This window comes from Puma concolor, chromosome E1 (assembly GCF_028749965.1).
Source record: "Puma concolor isolate L17-30 chromosome E1, mPumCon1.1.hap2, whole genome shotgun sequence".
Lineage (NCBI taxonomy): Eukaryota > Metazoa > Chordata > Mammalia > Carnivora > Felidae > Puma > Puma concolor.
Genome location: NC_141680.1, coordinates 41,348,135 through 41,368,804, shown reverse-complemented (window position 1 = coordinate 41,368,804; position 20,670 = coordinate 41,348,135). Strand labels below are relative to the sequence as shown.

General features: G+C 40.7%; 2 protein-coding genes and 1 long non-coding RNA gene across 3 annotated transcripts in view; 2 read left to right on the top strand and 1 right to left on the bottom strand.

Moving 5' to 3' along the window:
- LOC147574350 (uncharacterized) overlaps positions 1–20,670 on the bottom strand; it is a 280,815-nt gene that overhangs the window by 102,030 nt on the left and 158,115 nt on the right. The window lies entirely within an intron of this gene.
- On the top strand, positions 2,956–3,688 carry LOC112854119 (keratin-associated protein 3-3). Its single transcript, XM_025917579.2, has one exon. The coding sequence runs from the start codon at positions 3,022–3,024 to the stop codon at positions 3,316–3,318; it is 297 nt and encodes a 98-aa protein (XP_025773364.1). The 5' UTR covers positions 2,956–3,021; the 3' UTR covers positions 3,319–3,688.
- LOC112854118 (keratin-associated protein 3-3) lies at positions 9,554–10,299 on the top strand. Its single transcript, XM_025917578.2, has one exon. The coding sequence runs from the start codon at positions 9,626–9,628 to the stop codon at positions 9,920–9,922; it is 297 nt and encodes a 98-aa protein (XP_025773363.1). The 5' UTR covers positions 9,554–9,625; the 3' UTR covers positions 9,923–10,299.

Sequence of the window (20,670 nt, the reverse complement as noted above, 5' to 3'; positions counted from 1 at the left end):
CACATGATAAACCTATAAATATGTCCAGCAGAATTACACTAACTGATGACATCAACATAAATCTCATAGGCAAAAGAAGGCCTCACAAGGATATGTAAACACCTGACAAAAATTGCCTAAATAGTAAAATATATTAAGCTCTAAGCTTAAAGTCATTTTCAATTCCAAGGTCAGCACCTACTTTTAATTTTAATGTTTTCCCTGCCTCTTTAGGTAACTACCTCACACACCTTCTTTTGAAGATTCTGAGAGGTGCACCCAGGTGGCTCAGTCGGTTAAGCATCTGACTTTTGATTTCAACTCAGGTCATGATCCCAGGGTTGTGGGATTGAGCCCTTCATCGGGCCCCATGCTCAGCATGGAACTTGCTTAAGATTCTCTCTCTCTTGGGGCACCTGAGTGGCTCAGTTGGTTAAGCGTCAACTTCAGCTCAGGTCATGTTCTCATGGTTCATGAGTTCCAGCCCTGCATCGGACTCTGTGCAGAGCCTGGAGCCTGCTTCAGGTTCTGTGTCTCCCTCGCTCTCTGCCCTTTCCCATTCACTTTCTGTCTGTCTCCCTCTCAAAATAAACAAACATTAAAAATTAAAAAAAAAAAAAACTCTCTCTCTCTGTCCCTCTGACCCTACCCCCAACGTGCACGTGCGTGAGCATTTTCTCTCTCTCTAAAAATAAAAATAAAGATTCTGAGAAACATCAACATACTCACTTAAGAGACCCCAAAGACTGAGCTGAGCCACATTTTTTTCATTACTCGTTTAGGTGAAGCTCTGAATGTAAAACTGTTTCAACATCTGTAAAGCACTTCACAGATGAAATCGCTCTGCTTATGGCAATTGTTATTATAAGAGGTAATTCTAAAAATAAATACATAGGTTTTTTTTCCTTCTAATTTGTAATTTAACCCAATTCCATACACATTTATCAAGCGCCTACTGTGTTCCAGGCACTCGCCTAGGTGCTTGACAGAGACTAAGAAGATGAAGACACAATCCCCACTTTTTCAGAGAGTTTGCACACTGGAGTGAGGAAGACAAATAAATGATGAACCATAGTATATAACAGACTGAAATGAGGTCTAAATGAAGAGATAGGAGACACACTTTGTGAAAGCAAAGGATGAAAACATCTAGAAGAACCACCTAAAGGTTCACGCGAAGGAGATACTGGAGTTGATGCTTGAGGAATGAGCAGGATTTGAGAAGTACAGAATCGGGGAAGGACACTGCAAGGAACAGTGTGGCCACACCCAGAGAGATGTAAAGTGCCTTGGAGGCACTAACCTTCATTTTTACTTGATATGCTTTGTGATACATATCCATATTTAACCAAAAACCAAGCCAACTTCACTAACAGGTTCTTCTTCTCATTAAATGCATGAGGCTTATTTACCAATGACATTGAGTATTTCCCACTGATTTGCTTCAGCCAGGTTTCTTCTCTACTAAACAGGCCAAGTTGGTTTTCAGTCATGTCCCCTCAGAAACACCCCAGGAAAGAATCTGTCCTTCGTGTTTACTCAACAACAATTTGCCATCCAACCAACGAATTACATAATTTAGATTCTACTGGCTGAATAGTTTTGTGCTGATCAAGGGGAAGGAAGTATGTGAAGATGCTGGAATCAGGATATTACACACTAGAGATAATTATTCAGTCCAACTTCCTCATCTGCCATCCTACAGTACAGCAGATCAAGGTCAACCGAGGTGAAGAATGTTGTATAAGGCATCCCTCAAAGGAATTTACAACCTAATTGAAGACCCAAGATATGAAAACAAATAATCATCCAGAGTAGGGAATAAGTCAGTGAAAATAAGGACTCCTATAGTTCTAAACCACATCAGATCAGATAACCCTCCCAGAACCCACTGTTGTTTTGTAAATCTTATGACTTCTCTTTTTTGTTCTTGGTTCAACTTATTTTAAATGAAGCATTAGTTTGAAAATGAATGAAGATGAGGTGATTTCTTTTAATGGTACATTTAACAAAACTCAGCAGCTGGGGGGCGCCTGGGTGGCTCAGCTGGTTAAAAGGCTGACTTTGGCTCAGGTCATGATCTCAGGGTTCCTGAGTTTGAGTCCTGCATCAGACGCTGTGCTGACAGCTCAGAGCCTGGAGCCTGCTTCAGATGGGGGGGGGTCTCCCTCTCTCTCTTCCCCTCCCCCACTCACATTCTGTCTGTCTCTCTCTCTCTAAAAAATAAATAAACATTAAAAACTTGTTTAAAAAAAGCCAGCAGCTGGGTGGATCTTTCTTCCCAGTGAATTTACATTTTAACTCACTACAAGATTGGCATAGCTTTGAGAATAAAGACTGTTTTTAAAAAAAAACAGAATAATACAACCTTTTAAGACTCATTATAGATTAAAAATAGACTCATTATAGATTAAAGGGGTTTCATCGTATTCCATTTTGGCTGTCACCCTGCTTGCTCAATAGAACCTGAATTCTATCCTCAATAAACAAGGTAACTATGTCTGAGATTCATATCGTCATATGCAACATTCATCTATAAGTGTCATGTCCTTGTTGACTTCACTGAGAAAATGGTCCAATTAACCATTTGAGTTGTATGTTCTGATATTAGTAATTAAAAATTGTATGTTATGCATATTATTTTAAATTAAGGGGGAGAAAAACAAGGAAAAGAATACAGCCTCTGAAACTATAGCTGAATTCAGTCACTCAGACTGATTATCCATATTTCATGTAAGGTTTGGCATTCCAAGACCCTGTGAAGATAAAATGCAATCATCTTATGACAAAAATGACAAGTCAATGAGTCAAAAACATGATGTATCTTAGTAAGGGCACGACTCTTAATGGACAAGTAAATACCAAACTGATTAGAGAATCTTAGCGAAGAGGGGTGGGATAAACAAAAATGACAGGAAGCCTTCTGGTTGGACCAACACCCACTGAGGACCATATATAAGAGCCCCAAAGCAAGAGGAGACATTTGTATCTCAGAAACCTCATCTTTCCAAGAAACCAAAAGCAAACCAGATTCCCAGCGCCATGGCTTGCTGTGTCCCCTGCTGCTGCAGCGTCCCCACCGGCCCCGCCACCACCATCTGCTCCTCTGACAGATGCTGCCGGTGCGGAGTCTGCCTGCCCAGCACCTGCCCACACACGACTTGGTTACTGGAGCCAACCTGCTGTGACAACTGCCCCCCACCCTGCCACATTCCCCAGCCCTGTGTGCCCACCTGCTTCCTGCTCAACTCCTGCCAGCCCACCCCGTGCCTGGAGACCATCAACCTCACAACCTATACCCAGCCCAGCTGTGAGCCCTGCATCTCAAGCTGCTGCTGAGCGATGGCTGCTTTGCTCTGTGCCTGACAATGAAGAACCCAGAAGCTGTCTACTCAGTATTCATTTGCCTCAGTAGTTGATCATGATGTTGAGGCAGACCAGATGGCCCAGATATGGAAAACCTACCTTTGATTTTAATGGAAAGAAAATCAAGAATTTCTTTATGGTTATTTGCCTGAATAACCATTTGGTTCATTTGGGCAGGTGAACATCATCTATTATTGAAATTCTATTGAAATCTGTAAGAACCCAGACTATATTTTCTTGGTCATGTTGCTTCTTGGATCCCATTTCTTATAGTGGATATTTTCACAGAGTAAAAAAAAAAAATTCTTGATGGGTTTTCCAATAAACTTTATTTCTCTGGCAAGATATGTTGCTTGTTTATGTTAGAGTTTTTGGTATATTTCCTTAATTAAAAAAAAAAAAGGTAAAAGATAAGATGATTATTGTATTTAACAAAAAAAACAGAACAACCTTCTAAAAGAATGACTGGAACTAGCTAGCTTCTAGGCTGCTAACTTCAAACTGGTTAGCTTTTCCATTCTCCCCTTTTCCTTAGACAAATGCAATTTGAAGTGAGCCAACATTTACTTAACCTACACTTTGCTGAAGAAATCACATTATTAACTCACACAATCCTTAAAACATCACTAATAGATGAGAAAAATGAAGCTGTAAGAGTTACTCAACATTCTCAAAGTTACTTAGTAAGAAAGCCAGAATTCAGCTCCTCGTATGTCTGACTTTAAAGCCCTATTCTTTCTGCCATATCACAGAGCCTCCAACTCTAAGGACCAGAAGCTGAACTGACAGTTATGGTCTCAACTTACAACATGCAAGAGAAATATAAAATGTAAGAATCTTTGACAAAATCATCACATCCAATTTTAACAGAAAAGGATCTAGTGGCTCACAGATTAAAAGTGGCAGGTATTCAGTTCTAAGACCGAGTCACTTAGTAGGCCTATCAATTTCAACTTCATTTCCCTTAGAGAAAACTTAAGTGGTCAACTCCAGTAGCAGGGCACTAGGAATATATTTCTACTGGCCACCATCAACAGAATGCCAAAACTCTTTAGGAAATGGGCTGAGAACTGGAGCTAAAAACTTGATTAAACATGATTTAATCTATGACTTAACTGTACTTCTTTTTACCAGCCTACTTCATTTTATCTTAAGCAGATTATCCTTTGCCCTGCCTTAGAAAGATAACACACATAGAATACATATACAACACATATTACGATGTATGTATGTATGATGCATGTATAATGTATATAAGTATCATTAATATATAAAGGCAGAGGTCAAAATCTGAAAAGTATTGAGCTAAAACCAAAAGAATATTTGTAAAAAAGAAAAAGGCAGGGAAGGGAAGCAGCAAGTGCCTATAAATATATAAGTTTCTAGGGGCACTGGGTGGCTCAGTCAGTTGAGCATCTAACTTCAGCTCAGGTCATGATCTCACAGTTTGTGGGTTTGAGCCCTGCATCCAGGTCCAGGCTGACAGTGTGGAGCCTGCTTGGGATTCTCTCTCTCCCTCTTCCTCTGCTCCTCCCCTGCTCATGCTCTCTCTCTCAAAAAATAAACAAACATTAAAAAAACATTTTTAAATACATAAACATGTTTCTAAATACCCTTAGTGTGTGTGTCAGTCCCTCAAGAATGAGATTGCTCACAGGATCTTATAGGCTCATTAGTGGTTTAAATGAACAGAATTTAGCAGCCATGGGGTACATGGGGCACAACCTAGAATACTGCCAACAAGTGATTTAGTTCATTCACTCATTCATTTGGCCAATATTTCATGAGTGCTTCCCTTGTGCCAGGCATCATATCCGTGCTAAGGATGTAAAGATAAAAGAAATGGTATTACCTCAAGTGCTCTCAAGTTTCTCTCAGATCTGGTGAGGGAAACAGACAAGTTACTGTAATCACAATACATGTGGCCTACATATGGCGGATGGGTATATTTATGATGCCATGTGGTTCCTGCTGTGACTGAGATGTGAGCAGCACAGCATGCAATCACACAGAAAGAGTAACTAAAACCCAGATTTGGTGATTCAGCGTCAGGGTGAGGGATAGTTATGGAAAGCCACCAAGCTATCCAGGCTAAGTGTTAAAAGATGACCAGGCAGGAGAGGTGAGGAGCGGCTGCTCCAGACAGAACAGCACCTTACTAACTCATGAATTGAATGCACTGAAGATGGGGAGAAGAGGAGGAGAGGATAAGGAGAGAAGAAATACAAAGACTTCTGAGGTTGGGGCTCCTTAAGCAAAGAGTTTTAAGCCTGAAACCTCCAAGCAAAGAGTTCTGAAGCAAGAAACTAACAATCATATTTTGCTTCTTTTTATTATCAACCTTTAGTTTATGTCTTCACTATCACAGACAGCCCTGTAGGGCTCAAGGGCAAGCCACCCCAAAATGTGCCACCTTGGCATACTGATTATTGTAACTAAAAATTACGTAAGAAACAGCCTATGCAAGCACCTTCAGACCCTCCTCTGTCCATGAGAAAGCAGGAAATAAATTTCCCATGGGAAAGGTACCCTCCCTGCACAATGAGGTAGAGACATCCTTATTATCACCAGAGAGGAAATTTAGAGCTGAGAAGGCTGTATAAAGAAACCTTGCTACCTTTTACTAATTTACTACCACAGCCCTAAGTCTGTTTACAATTCCTTACTATTTGAAGCTCCCAAAGTTAAGTTTTCTTTGACCTGTCAATTCCTCATATATTGTCTCTTTGTCTAAAAAGTATAAAAACTGCTTGCCTTGTCATTTCTTTAGGTCTCAATTCCATTATTGGGCTTCTGTGTGCACATAATAAACTTTGGTGTTTTTTCCTGTTAATCTGTCTCATGTAACTCTAATTCTTCGGTCAGTTGAAGGACCGTCAAGGGTAGAAAAATTTTTCCTTCCCCACACCCCTTATGATTATAGACGGTATAATTAAAACTGGGCAAGTGTGTGTGTGTGTGTGTGTGTGTGTGTGTGTGTGTGTGTGTAGACTTTCAGCAATTTGAAAATCTATCTAATCAAGAATAACCATGTTTTTCCTGCATTCGCTCAAAGGAAAAGGGTACCCTTTATTTCTAAAAATAGAATGTTTAGTATCTCTGACACATACTAAACTTAAACCACAAAAAAGGTAGCTCAATCTCAATTAAGTCCTATATTTAGTCTTTTAACAAGTCAGTCACCAGACCGTCTAAGGCAAATTAGCTCACCTCTCTAGGATTCACAGTCATAATTTACAAATAAAGGATAGTTATCCCCAGGTCACTTAGACCATTGGCAAAGAAAAGAAATTTTATTAAAGTACTATATGTCTTTTCAATAAGAGATGAGTTTATCATAAACTTTTTATTTTATAAGTTTCTAATCTATAACTTTAAATCTTATTTATAATTATAGAAACGTAACATTCTACACAGAACAGTACCAATTTCTTTATCCTCATAAGCTTGACTTAAAGTAGTATTGCATTCTAAGTAAGACAACACTCTCTTTTTGCCATGAACTTCTGCAAGAAACTGCAAACCTCTCTGCAATGTTTTTCTTAAAATCTCAAAATAATTTCCTTTTGCTTATAATTTTTATGATTTTAGAGCCCTTCCTGTCATAACATACAATAACAGTAACTTATAATAATATATTCACAATAAACCTTCCATCAGACTCCAAGTTCCATGAGACCAAGAATGATGTCTATTTTGTTCACTCTCTTATATCCAACATTTATCACAGTGTTTGGCACATGGGAACTGCTGGATATATGTTTATTAAATTATTTTTAAAATACTGAAAATATAAGGGTGCCGGGGTGGCTCAGTTGGTTAAGGACCCAATTCTTGGTTTCACTCAGGTCATGACCTCATGGCTTGTTGGATCAAGCCCCACATTGGGCTCGGCACTGACAGTGTGGAGCCTGCTTGGGATTCTCTCTCTCCCTCTGTCTCTGCCCCTCCCTAGCGCACATGCTCTAAATAAATAAATAAATAAACTTTAAAAAAAGGTTTTAAAATAAAATTTTAAAAATACTGAAAATATAAATCAGTCCTCAGTAAAAGAGTGAGAAATCTGGCAGGTATTCACTCAAAGATAAATCTGGGTGAAGTCCAGGGATACCAACAGAGATTACAAATCCTTTCTTCCAAGCAGAGCCATAGAGAACTTTGTTAAAATTTGAAGGTTATTAATTTCTATCCAAGCTGTTTTCTCTAACTGTAGGTGTGAACCTTCAGATAAATGTTTGCTACTTCCTGTAAGGTTGCTCTTTTGCTTTTCTGCAGCTATTTTTTTCTTCTTTAGACTGCTTCTTTCCCCTATTCCTCACCTTGAGTTTGCTTGATCTGCAACTTACTTGGATAATGATGGTAATAATTTATCTCTGTATAGCACTTTATGATTATCTATGGACAAAAATCTTCTGAATGGAAGAATATAGATATTATGATCCTTACTTTGAAGAGGAGAAAGACAAGGTTTTAAAAAAATGAATGATTTGGCATAACAAGGAAGGCAATGAGAAGGACTGGATCCAGTAAAGAGCTCTTCTGACTCCTAATGTGGTCCACAGTTGTTAACTATTGCCACAATTATCATCTTGAAAATAACCTAAATGATTAATAATGTAAAAATTTTAAGTAACTTTGAAGTATAATTATATAATGAATGCTAGGAAATATTAAAAATAACATTATCGGGGGGCGCCTGGGTGGCGCAGTCGGTTAGGCGTCCGACTTCAGCCAGGTCACGATCTCGCGGTCCGTGAGTTCGAGCCCCGCGTCAGGCTCTGGGCTGATGGCTCAGAGCCTGGAGCCTGTTTTCGATTCTGTGTCTCCCTCTCTCTCTGCCCCTTCCCCGTTCATGCTCTGTCTCTCTCTGTCCCAAAAATAAATAAACGTTGAAAAAAAAAAATTTAAAAATAACATTATCGGGCACCTGGCTGGCTCAGTCGGTTAAGCATCCAACTTCAGCTCAGGTCACGATCTCACAGTTTATGAGTTCGAGCCCTGCATTGGGCTCTGTGCTGACAATTCAGAGCCTGGAGCCTGCTTCAGATTCTGTGTCCCTCTCTCGCTCTGCCCCTCCCTCGCTCATGCTCTGTCTCTCTCTCTCTCTAAGAATAAATAAACATTAAAAAAAATTTTAAATAACATTATCAAATATATTTAAGAATACAAGATAATGAAAATATGTATGTTTAAGAAAAAAGGCAAGTTATAGAACCATAGGTAAAATGATTCCAGTACTAAAGTGATAAACAAATGTATTAAAAAAAATGACTAGGGGTGCCTGGGTGGCTCAGTCAGTTAAGCGTCCGACTTCAGCTCAGGTCATGATCTCACAGTCCGTGAGTTTGAGCCCCACGTCCGGCTCTGTGCTGACAGCTCAGAGCCTGGAGCCTGCTTCAGATTCTGTGTCTCCCTCTATCTCTGCCCCTCCCCTGCTCATGCTCTGTCTCTCTGTGTCTCAAAAATAAACAAAAACATTAAAAAAAAATGACTAGAGGGATATACACAAGTATGAATACAGAATTTCTCTTGATGATAAGATTATGAGTGAGTTTTCTTTATACTTTACTATCTGTCCAAATTTTTAAATAAATATAAAATATGTATAGTCAAAAATGAAATAATAGGTGTTTTTTAAAAGTCTGCCCATATTTCTCAATAGCATATTTCTTCATATTAATGTAAGTTTGATCTTCAAAAGTCCCAAAACTTAACTAACACAATGTTATGTGCTAGTTACATCTCAACAAAAAATTATGTAATTTTTTTAAAAGTCCCAAAGCAAAAAAAAAAAAAAAAGTTACTAACTTAAGTTCAACTTTTTAAAACATCATCAGAACAACTGATACAGATAAAGGTAAAGAGAATGAACACTAGACTAGCACCAGAGATAAGACCTACATACTATGGGTGTAGTATCACACAATATTTCCCAGCAAGGCTGGTGTCAGAATTATAATAGCAGAAGTTTTTGGTGACACATCATAAAGCTTGTGTTCCAGTCACAAATAGCAAGAGTAATCAGTGCCGATTTAGCAAGGAACTCAAATAAATGTTAATTAGGAGAATACAGACTCTTTACAAGCATCTAAATGTCAAACCAATCAAAGGATAATGGGTACACTAATATAAACAAGAACCAGGAAAGAAGCCTTCTGGTTGGACCAACACCCACTGGGAAGGGTATATAAGGGCCTCAAAGAAAGGAGAGACAGTCACAACTCAGAAGTTTCATCTATCGTTACAACCAAATCAATTAAAAACACAGATTCCCAGCGCCATGGCTTGCTGTGTCCCCTGCTGCTGCAGCGTCCCCACCGGCCCCGCCACCACCATCTGCTCCTCTGACAGATGCTGCCGGTGCGGAGTCTGCCTGCCCAGCACCTGCCCACACACGACTTGGTTACTGGAGCCAACCTGCTGTGACAACTGCCCCCCACCCTGCCACATTCCCCAGCCCTGTGTGCCCACCTGCTTCCTGCTCAACTCCTGCCAGCCCACCCCGTGCCTGGAGACCATCAACCTCACAACCTATACCCAGCCCAGCTGTGAGCCCTGCATCTCAAGCTGCTGCTGAGCGATGGCTGCTTTGCTCCGTGCCTGATGCTGGAAGAGTCAACCCAGAAGCTTTCGCGTTCACCTGTCTCGTTACCTGCAACTAACTGACTCTGCTTTCCAAGTTGGAACAAGGATGATGTTATCACTGACAACTCTCCCTCAAAAAGAAATCAAGAGACTTTTGATGGCCATATGGTAGATATCAGTGACCCAGGGCAATGTGAACAGGTGGATGCTACAGGCTTCCCAAAGTTTTTCATCTCCTCCATACTAAAGTTTCTCTTTCTTTGGGTGCTTTGGGAATTCTGTTTCCAGTGCTGGGTGGCATCTTTCTGGAAACGGAGGAGCTTCTTCATGATCACGCTAATAAATTTTACATCTCTGGCATAGCACAAATGTCTACAATTACTTTTGTTTATTCTTATTAATTCATTAATGTACTTAACTCCAAAAGTCAGCATTTTAAGAAAAACTAAGAACAATCTGCAAAACTAAACATGGTGACAGTACAAATATTTCTTGCTTTCATTGTTCTTGTTGTTTTAAAAAAACTAAATGGCCTCACATACGCAATGGTCCACCATATCAGCACACTTGCAAATAGACTTTCCCTGACTTGTCCTCCCCCAAAATGGTTTAAGGTATATTGGGAAATACTGAACATGATATGAAGATATAACATATCAACTCCAGGGGACCTGATCTGTTTATGTTAAAAAAAAATTAGTAACCTCATAATGTCATTATTCATTCGGTAAACATTTTTAAATACTTAATGATGTGCCTTGGATTTTATCGTCCCTGCTCAAAATGAGCAGACTGCCTAGTAGGTCAAGCACATGCAAACACAATACCCATTCATTCCTTCATGCAATTAACAATTATTAATTGAAGCAAGGCACTGTATTGTAATAAAAATATTAAGTGCTCTATTAGTAGTGTTAGTAAAGTGCTGTGATACCATAAAATTGAGAACAATTAAGAAATTAAGATTGCTGCCATGGTCACAAACAGGAAAAAGACATAGTCAAAGGCAAAATGACTGAAGTGGGTGGTCAAAGGGATATGGAAGAGAAGAGGTTGTCAGATTAGGCAGTGGCAATATGTCACGAACTGAGCATGGGAACAGAGAAGGAAGAGAGAATTTTAAAAGGAAATACTATATTCTGCTCTAGATATGTCAAGTTTGAGTCACAGGTGGCATATCTAACTAGAGTTTAGATGGCTGGAATTTGCACAACAGTGTTCTAGAGAGGAAGAAGATGTATAAGGGAAGGTGCAGAAGTCTATGTAAAAGTTCTTATCAAGTACTTGCAGAGAGCTTGGTTGAATGCGTACAGGATGAAATATCATGAGGCTAACAGAGTGGCTGCTGGGGGATAAAAAGCTGAATGGAGATACCAAAATTCAGTCAATTCTAACAGACACTGAAATTCCAGTACACCTAGAGATGACAAAGCTCTCCGAGTACCTCTGGCACTCAACTGATGTTCCAGAAGGACACACCAAAAGAGTAAAAAGTACAACCTTGAGTAAAGAACACATCAAATTATACTTTCTCTCAAAAAGTCTAAAACCAAGGCTTAGAGGATTAAGAGGATCTTCCAGTGATTTAACTTCCTGTCAAAACAAAACTCAACACTCAGCACTCTACAACATATCAAGACTTCCTAAAATACATCATCCAGAATGAACAACATATAATTAAAAATTGTCAGACACATGAAGAAACAGGAAAACATCATCCATAATAAAGAGAAAAAGCAGCCAATAAAAACAGGTCCATAGATAACACAGATGTTAGAATCAGCAGACAAAAATTTTATAACAGTTATTATAAGTATTTTCATGGACATAGGGAAAGATGAACACAATGTGAAAGGAAAAAAGTGAACAAGATGGGGCGCCTGGGTGGCTCAGTTGGTTAGTCATGCGACTTCAGTTCAGGTCATGATCTCATAATTTGTGAGTTCGAGCCCCACATCAGGCTCTGTGCTGACAGCTCAGAGCCTGCAGCCTGCTTCAGATTCTGTGTCTTCCTCTCTCTCTGCTCATCCTGCACTTGCTCTCTCTCTCTCTCAAAAATAAACAAACATTAAAAAAACTTTTAAGTGAACAAGATGAAGAAACTCAACAGAAAAGCAAATTTTTAATTTTTATTTAATAATAACAAACTAAATTTTAATTTTAATTATTTAAATTACAGAGATGCAAATAAAAATTCTAGAACTACAGAGTACCGTCTGAAATAAAGAATTCAATAGATGGCCTTAATATCAGATTGGAAACTGCCAACTAGAAGTGAGGTCAGTGCATTAAGATAACTTAAATAATGTTACAACAGATCAAAATTATCAACACTAAAACAGAGAAAAAAAAGGATTGAAAAAAAAATGAACAGAACCTGAGCAGCCTCCTGTTGGATGGTACCAAGTGACCCAACAATTATGAAATAGAAGTTCCACAGTGATAGGAAACTGAGGTAGAAAACTGGGATAGACAAAGGCTAAAAACTGTCTGAATTTAGTGATATATTTTATTAACCCACAAATCTCAAGCAGGTAACACAACCTACATACATACACACACACACACACACACACACACACACACACACCACCTAGATATATCATAATCAAACTGGTGTAATAAAAAAGATTAATAGGGCAGCACCTGGGTGGCTCAGATGGATAAGCCTCCAACTCTTGATCTCAGCTCAGGTCATGATCTCCTGGTTTGTGGGATGGAGCCCTGCCGTCAGGCTCTGTGCTCACAGCCCAGGCTCACAGGCTGTGAGCACAGAGCCTGCTTGGGATTCTCTCTCTCTCTCTGTCTCTCTCTCTCTCTCTCGACAAATAAATTAACTTAAAAAAAATCAAATAGAATATCTTAAAAGAAATGAGAGGTAAATACACATTCAACAGAGGACAGCAAAGAGAAAAAGACTGTCAGACTTCTATTCAGATAAAATGGACGTCAGAGGACAATCAAATCTCATTTTCAACGTCCTGGAAATAAAAAAAAGTAACCCAGAGTTCTATAGTTTGCAAAAACCACCTCCAAAATTGAAGGAAAATGAAAACACTTTTGGATAAACAATGTTGATTAAAAAGTGTCATACGAAAGTTCACTTTCAAGCTTTGGTTCAAGACGGTGGCTGAGGGGCGCCTGGGTGGCTCAGTCAGTTAAGCGACAGGGTCTGGATTTCCGCTCATGTGGTGACCTCACAGTCCTGATACGGAGCCCCACGTCAGGCTCTGTGCTGGGCATGGAGCCTGCCCGAGGTTCTCCCTCTCTCTCCCCCCTGCCCCTCCCTTGCTCCTGCATGGTCTTGCTCGCTCTCAATAAAATAACAAACAAAACAAAACACGACAAAGAAACGAAAAAAAACAAACCCCGATGGTGACCGGGCGGCTCCCGAACTCCCCTCCACCCACAGAAAACCGGCCTACAGCGACATTCGGAATAACTTCTTACAAAAACCTGAAGGTGATACACAAGGCCACCGAGGAAGGTAGGAGAGGCGGGGACACAACCTTGCCATCAACGCCAGCCTGGGAGCCACCGGCAACCAGGCGGGAACTCAAAACCCGGAGCCTCTGCCTCAGTAGTGGCGCGCTCCACCCCCACCTCACGCATCCCAGTGTTCCGACACGCGCTTGAACGACGAAGCCTGCAAAACACCGAATCTCGAAAACCAACGGCGCTGGCACAGTGCTCAAACTTCAAGCGAAGAGGGCTCACCTGCTTACAGTGAAGCGTGGGCGGCGGAGGGGGCAGGCACGAGGACCTGCCACACACACCCAGCACCCTTGCCGGGCAGCACCAAGCCGAAGCTGCCGGCGCCATCTTGGCGCTCTCCTCCGCGCATGCTCCAGAGCAGGAGCATCTCCCCAAAGGGAGCCTTTACACTGACCTGGTGCCTGGGTTTTTGCAGCCGCTGCCCTCTAGAGGACGCCTTTTGATCGCCTGGTTCTGGAGGCCAGGGGAATTTGTGTTCCTGGTCCCGTGGGAGTGTAATAATCCGTGTCACCCAGGAAGGCAGACCTCTGTCTGGCACCCCGATTTTTGTGACTGCTACCAGAGGACACCTGGTGTAGCCAGTGCGGCTAACGCTCATGTGTCCCACGGGGCTGTAAACAAAGCAGAAAGAGTTCATACCCAGGAGCTTGGTCTTTCTGTGAAGAGGCCTAATAGCTGATCATCATGGCTGTGCCTGAGGCTTCTAATGAAACGCACACCTGTGATCCTGTCTAGACGCCTCAGAGGGTGGGCACTGTCTTCACCCTCACCGTCTGCTGCACTTCAGAGCACCCATGTCTCCTGAAAGGGAGTCTGGAGCCCTGGTTTTTGCCTGGTGCCTTCCTGTTTCTGTAGCTGCTGTCCAAGGGACATCCTTTGATTGCCTGGCTGTGGGGGAGGTGTTGGGTTCCTGCATCCCACATGACTGTGGCGGCTGGGGAGATGTTGCTCGGCAGGTTGCCACCCCAAGGGCACTACGTAGACAACGCACACCCCCAAGTCTTTCTGTGAAGAGGAGGCTGCTTGCTTATCCTGGAGCGTCAGCCTGAGGGCAAGGCTCCAGGCTGGTCACACATTTAGTGCTGAGCAGCTCTCAAGGAATATAGTCTATGAATACCATCTTGGTGTTTCCCTCTGTCTTGCTTCGGCTTAGTGGTATGACCCAGAAAAGGGTTTATACACTCATCTCTAGCCCCTATTTTTGTGACCGCTACCCAGAGGAAACCTCCAGATCACCTGGCTTTGGTGGGCAGAGGGGCTTATGCTTACAGTCCCACAGAACTGTATTTATTTGCATACTTTAAAGAGCTGATGCCTAAGAGTCTGGTTCCAGTCAGCCTGAATCTAGATGCTAAGGCCCTCCCCTTTGGGGCACTGACAGGTCTTGGCACATCCTCAACTGCTGGGAGCTATTAAAAATATAATAGGCTACTTGGACAAGCACAGAGGTTGGAGACACAATCGAGAGCCCGGGCAGGGCTGAACAACAGGGCCCAGCTCCTACATGAGGCCACTCCTTCAAGACTGGGAGAGGTGGTTCTTTCGTCTGCTGTATAGAAACCAACACGGAGAGTTGAGCAAGATGAAGAAACAGAGGAATATCTTCCAAATGAAAGAATAAGATAAAACAAAGTGGATTAAAGACTGGAACATAAGATCTGAAACCACAAAACTCCTAGAAGAAAACATAGGCTGTAAGCTCCTGGATATAGGTCTTGACTATGATTTCTTTTAAATCTGATCCCCACAGCAAAAGGAACAAAAGCAAACAAGTGGGACCACATCAAACTAAAAAGCTTCTGTACAGCAAAGGAAATCAGCAACAAAATGAAAGGGCAATCTACTGAATGGGAGAAAATATTTACAAATCATATATCTGATAAGGGCAAATGTCCAAAATGTATAAAGAATTCATACAGCTCAATGGCAAAGACACAATCCAATTAAAAAAAACGGGCAGAATATCTGAATAGGTATTTTTCCAAAGAAGACATACAAAAGGACAATAGGTACATGAAAAGATGTTTACCTCATTAATCATCTGGGAGATGCAAATCAATACCACAATGAGATACCATCTCACATCAATCAAAATGGCGGGTATCAAAAAGATCAGAAATAACAAGTGGTGGTAAGATGTGGAGAAAAGGGAACCCTCATGTACTTTTGATGAGAATGTAAAATGGTGTAAATTGGAAAACACTATGGAAGTTCCCCCCAAAAAATTAAAAATAGAACTATCAGCAATTCCACTTCTGTGTATTTGTCTGAAGAAAATGAAAACATCAACTCAAAAAGATATATGCACTCCCATGTTAATTGCAGCGTTATTTACAATAGCCAAGAAATAGAAACAACCTATATATATGGCATATTATTCAGCCATAAGAAAAGAATGAAATCTTCCCATTGCAGTAACATGGATGAACTTCGAGGGCATTATGCTAAGTAAAAAAAAAAAAAAAAAAAAAAAAAAATCAGATGGAGAAAGACAAATACCATATGATCTGTCATATGTGGAATCAAAAACAGATAAATAAATAAAACCAAGTTCATAGTTATGGAGAACAGATTCGTTCCCAAAGGTAGGGAGGTGGGAAGTAGAAAAAAATGGGTGAACTGTTTTGTTTTGGTTCTTTAGTTTAAATAAATTGAACTTTAAAAATAAATAAATCGGGGTGCCTGGTGTCTCAGTCAGTTAAGCGTCTGACTCTTGATTTCAGCTCAGGTTGTGATCTCACAGTTGTGAGATCAAGCCCTGTATTGGGATTCCACACTGAGCATGGAGCCTGCTTGGGATTCTCTCTCTCTCTCTCTCTCTCTCTCTCTCTCTCTCCCCCTCCCTTTCCCCTACTTGTGTTCTCTATCTAAAATAAAAAAATTAAATTAAATTAAATAATAAACCACTTTATAATATAAACAAAAATACTAAGTAAATACATTTTGAAGCTCTACTTCTATTCCATGACACAATGATTCTCCTAAATATTTACCCGAAAGAAATGAAATATATATCCACAAAAATATATATACAAGAATATCTATGGGAGTTTTATTCATGACAGCCCCAAGTAAGAAACACTCCAAATGTTTGTCCAAAGGAGAAAGGACACATGGCAGCATATTCATACAATGAAATACTCCTCAGCAACTTTAAAAAAATAAAATACTGTACTTCTGGTACACATGACAACAGGGATGAAATAAAAACTATGATGTTGAGGGGCGCCTGGGTGGCGCAGTCAGTTAAGCGTCCGACTTCAGCCAGGTCACGATCTCGCGGTCCGTGAGTTCGAGCCCCGCGTCAGGCTCTGGGCTGATGGCTCAGAGCCTGGAGCCTGTTTCCGATTCTGTGTCTCCCTCCCTCTCTCTCTGCCCCTCCCCCGTTCATGCTCTGTCTCTCTCTGTCCTAAAAATAAATAAACGTTGAAAAACAAAACAAAACAAAAAAAAAACTATGATGTTGAGCCAAAGAAACCAGATACAAAAAGGATGCACCCTGTGATTTTAGTTATGAAACCCACGAATAGTGAATACCAATCTCTGGTAAAAGGAATCAGAGCGTTGTTTCCCTTTGGGAGGTGGGCACTGAGTGAAAAATGACACATGGGAACATTCTGGTATCCTGGAAATGTCAGATATCTTGACTGGGGTGAGGGTTACATAGGTACATGTGTTTGCCAAAACTGCATTTCAATATATATAAATTTCATCTCAACTGAAAAAAAATTGGAGGAACAAAAAGAATAGGTACTTAACAATTATGGAGTTATTGGGAACCAAGATGGATCAGCTGGAGACCTTACACTGCCATTAAATTTTTCTACTTTTATAAAGTGAAAGATATGCAGGTTGTTTATGCCTTGACAATTCCATGTAGAAGTGACACATTACAGGAGTGCCTGGGTGGCTCAGTCCGTTGGGTGTCCGACTTCAGCTCAGGTCATGATCTCACAGTCGGTGAGTTTGAGCCCCGCATTAGGCTCTGTGCTGACAGCTCAGAGCCTGGAGCCTGCTTCGGATTCTGTGTCTCCCTCTCTTTCTGCCCCTCCCCTGCTCAAGCTCTGTCTCTCTTTGTCTCAAAAATAGATAAAAACATTAAAAAAAAAAAAAAAAAAAGAAGAAGAAGTGACGGGTTACTATTTTTCCCTACAGCAAGGACTAAGACTCAAAGGAGTTACAGGTCTAGATGAAGACAATACAGCTAGTTAGTAACAACACTGGAACTGAAATAAAATGTAACCATTATGACCACCAGGACATTGCTCTTTGTCCTCTGCTAACCTTCCTTGCACTTTAGCTTTCAATTGTTTTGTAAGCAATTATGTGTCAAAACAGAAACCTCTACTGAGCCAAAGGCTTATATTTTTAGCAAACATTTACTGAAGGCCTATTATATTATGTCCCAAGTGCTGAGGATAAGAAGAAGACAAATAAGATATACCTATCTTAAAAGAGACATTTTCTGGGGTGCCTGGATGGCTCAGTCAGTTGAGCATCTGACTTCGGCTCACGTCATGATCTCACGGTGTTCTGTGGGTTCGAGCCCCAGGTTGAGCTTTGTGCTGACAGCTTCAGATTCTCTGTCTCCCTCTCTCTCTGTTCCTCCCCCACTAGTGCTCGCTCTCTTTTTTTCTCTCTCTCTCTCCCCCTCTCTCTCTCTCTCTCCAAAATAAAATAAACATTAAAATATATATTCAAAAAAAGAGATATTTTCCAAAAAGGGAAAAAAGACCAAGAAACATAAAAATACTGAAACCTTTAAAAGGGATGTAACACATGTGACAGTGGAGGTATGTCCAAATGCTGTGGGGAAAGCCCCATCTCAACATGAGGCAGTTGAGTGGCACTTCATCTGTCTTAACATGTGGGTTTGTGGGGGGCGGGGTACAGAAGAACAGTAGACCAAGGAAACACCACCTACAAAGCAGGAAGGAAGGTTGCAGTTTGGGGTTATGAGACAAAGTATCAGGAAATTAGCCTAGAAGGGTAAATTGGCACCAGACTGAAAGGGGCCGTATTTGTCAAGGCAGGAAGTTTGGATTTCAGAGGTGGAGACTGACAAAAAAAATAGATCTGTATTTTACATCAGCGAGTGTGGCAGCAGTAAGTGGATGTTCTGAGGTACGGGCATATTACAAGAAGAAACAATGATGCTATTGTATCATGACCTTTAATGGCATGTTTATTTTTCTCTATTCCCAATGTTCCCTTCTTTTGAGGATGATATGCCATAAAAATGAATTCTGGGGGGCGCCTGGGTGGCTCAGTCGGTTAAGCGTCCGACTTCAGCTCAGGTCACGATCTCGTGGTCCATGAGTTCGAGCCCTGCGTCGGGCTCTGGGCTGATGGCTCGGAGCCTGGAGCCTGCTTCCGATTCTGTGTCTCCCTCTCTCTCTGCCCCTCCCCCGTTCATGCTCTGTCTCTCTCTGTCTCAAAAATAAATAAACGTTAAAAAAAATTTTTTTTAATGAATTCTGGGCAATTTCAATATTCTAAGATGGGAACTAAGGCTATTGATTGTCATACAACATTATCTAATTAATCAGCCCCAAATAAATAGTCCTGCATGTTTGTGCTCTCTCTCTCTCTCTGTCTCTTTCTCTGTCTCTGTCTCTCTGTCTCTGTCTCTCTCTCTCTCTCTCTCTCTCTCTCTCTCTCTATATATATATCCCATAACCAGAAATCAACATTTTACAAATAGAAACTAGGTCAATATAAAAGGAAATACTTATTTTTACTTGCAGTTACTTTATTTTTTCAAGTTTATTTGAGGAGAGAGAGAGAGAGCATGAGCAGGGGAGGGGCAGAGAGAGATGCAGAGAGTGAGAATCCCAAGCAGGCTCTGTGTGGTCAGCACAGAGCCCGATGTGGGGCTCAAACTCATGAACCGTGAAATCATGACCTGAGCTGAAATCAAGAGTTGGACACTTAACCAGCTGAGCCACCCAGGGCACCCCCCTGCAGTTACTTTAAAAGAAAGGCACATTGCTGCATTTTAATTAACTGAAACCAATGACAGACAACCAAGACATGGGTTCTCTTCAAAGACATTTTTCCTTTGACTCATTAGGTTACTGTGGAAATCAGAATTTTCCTTCAGAGACCTGTATTTTTCAAATATGTTTTTGAATCCCTGCTCATGTCCTCTGCAGAACAGCATCATCATACCATCAGCACTCTAAGAAACGTTTAGCATTAAGTGTTGAAATGTAAAGAGAATCCCTAAAATCAAACCCAATTCTGCTCAATGAATAATAAACCCTAAGAGTCCATGACCATATCACCTTGAAGGTGTCCCATCTTATCTGATCTCAGAAGCTAAGCAAGGTCGTGCCTGGTTAGTACTTGGATGGGAGAATAATATATCCTAAGACACTATTTAAATCCATCTATTTAAGAGCTCTTGGTTTGTTTTTGGTTTTGGTCTTTCCATTATCAGCTACCTAGTGTTCACAGTTAGAAAAAAAAATTAAGTTTATTTTGGATCATGAAAATTTTCACTTTGTCAGGATAGTGGGGTTTTTTCTTATAAAAATGTTAACAATTCTGGAGGCAATTTGCTCTGCACACCTTTGAAAATGAAATAAATGCCACAATTATGCCAAGCAAAGTGAAAGAGATTATGCTCCATAACGGAGATGAAATTCAAGACAGAATCCAAAAAATCTCAAACCCCTATCCATTCGGTATTGCAGCAGGGGTTTCACCCAATGGAACCACTGATCGATCATGGAACTCAACATTATAAAATTTTATTCCTCAGTTCCAGTCTTTTAAATTTTTATGAAATTGTGACCTTAAAAAATAAGTAAATAAGGGGCGCCTGGGTGGCTCAGTTGGCTAAGTGACTGACTTTGGTTCATGTCATGATCTCGAGGCTCATGAGTTGGAGCCCTGTGTTGGGTTCTGTGCTGACAGCTCAGAGCCTGGAGCCTGCTTCAGATTCTGTGTCTCCCTCTCTCTCTCTGCCCCTCCCCCACTCATACTCTGTCTCTGTCTCTCAGAAATAAATAAAAGTTAAAAACTAAAAAAAAAAAAAAAAAAAAGGAAATAAGAGAAAACAGATTCCATCTCAGAAGTAAACCTTCTGTAGCTCCCTTGCCCCTATTCTGAAGTGTAACCAATGAGGGTTTAGTTTCCTAAGAGATTAAAAGATTGTAACTTAGAGATTTTATTTCACTCTTATTATAGATACAGGTAAAAAAAAGTATATCTCTCATCTAAAAATGAGTGATAGGAGGG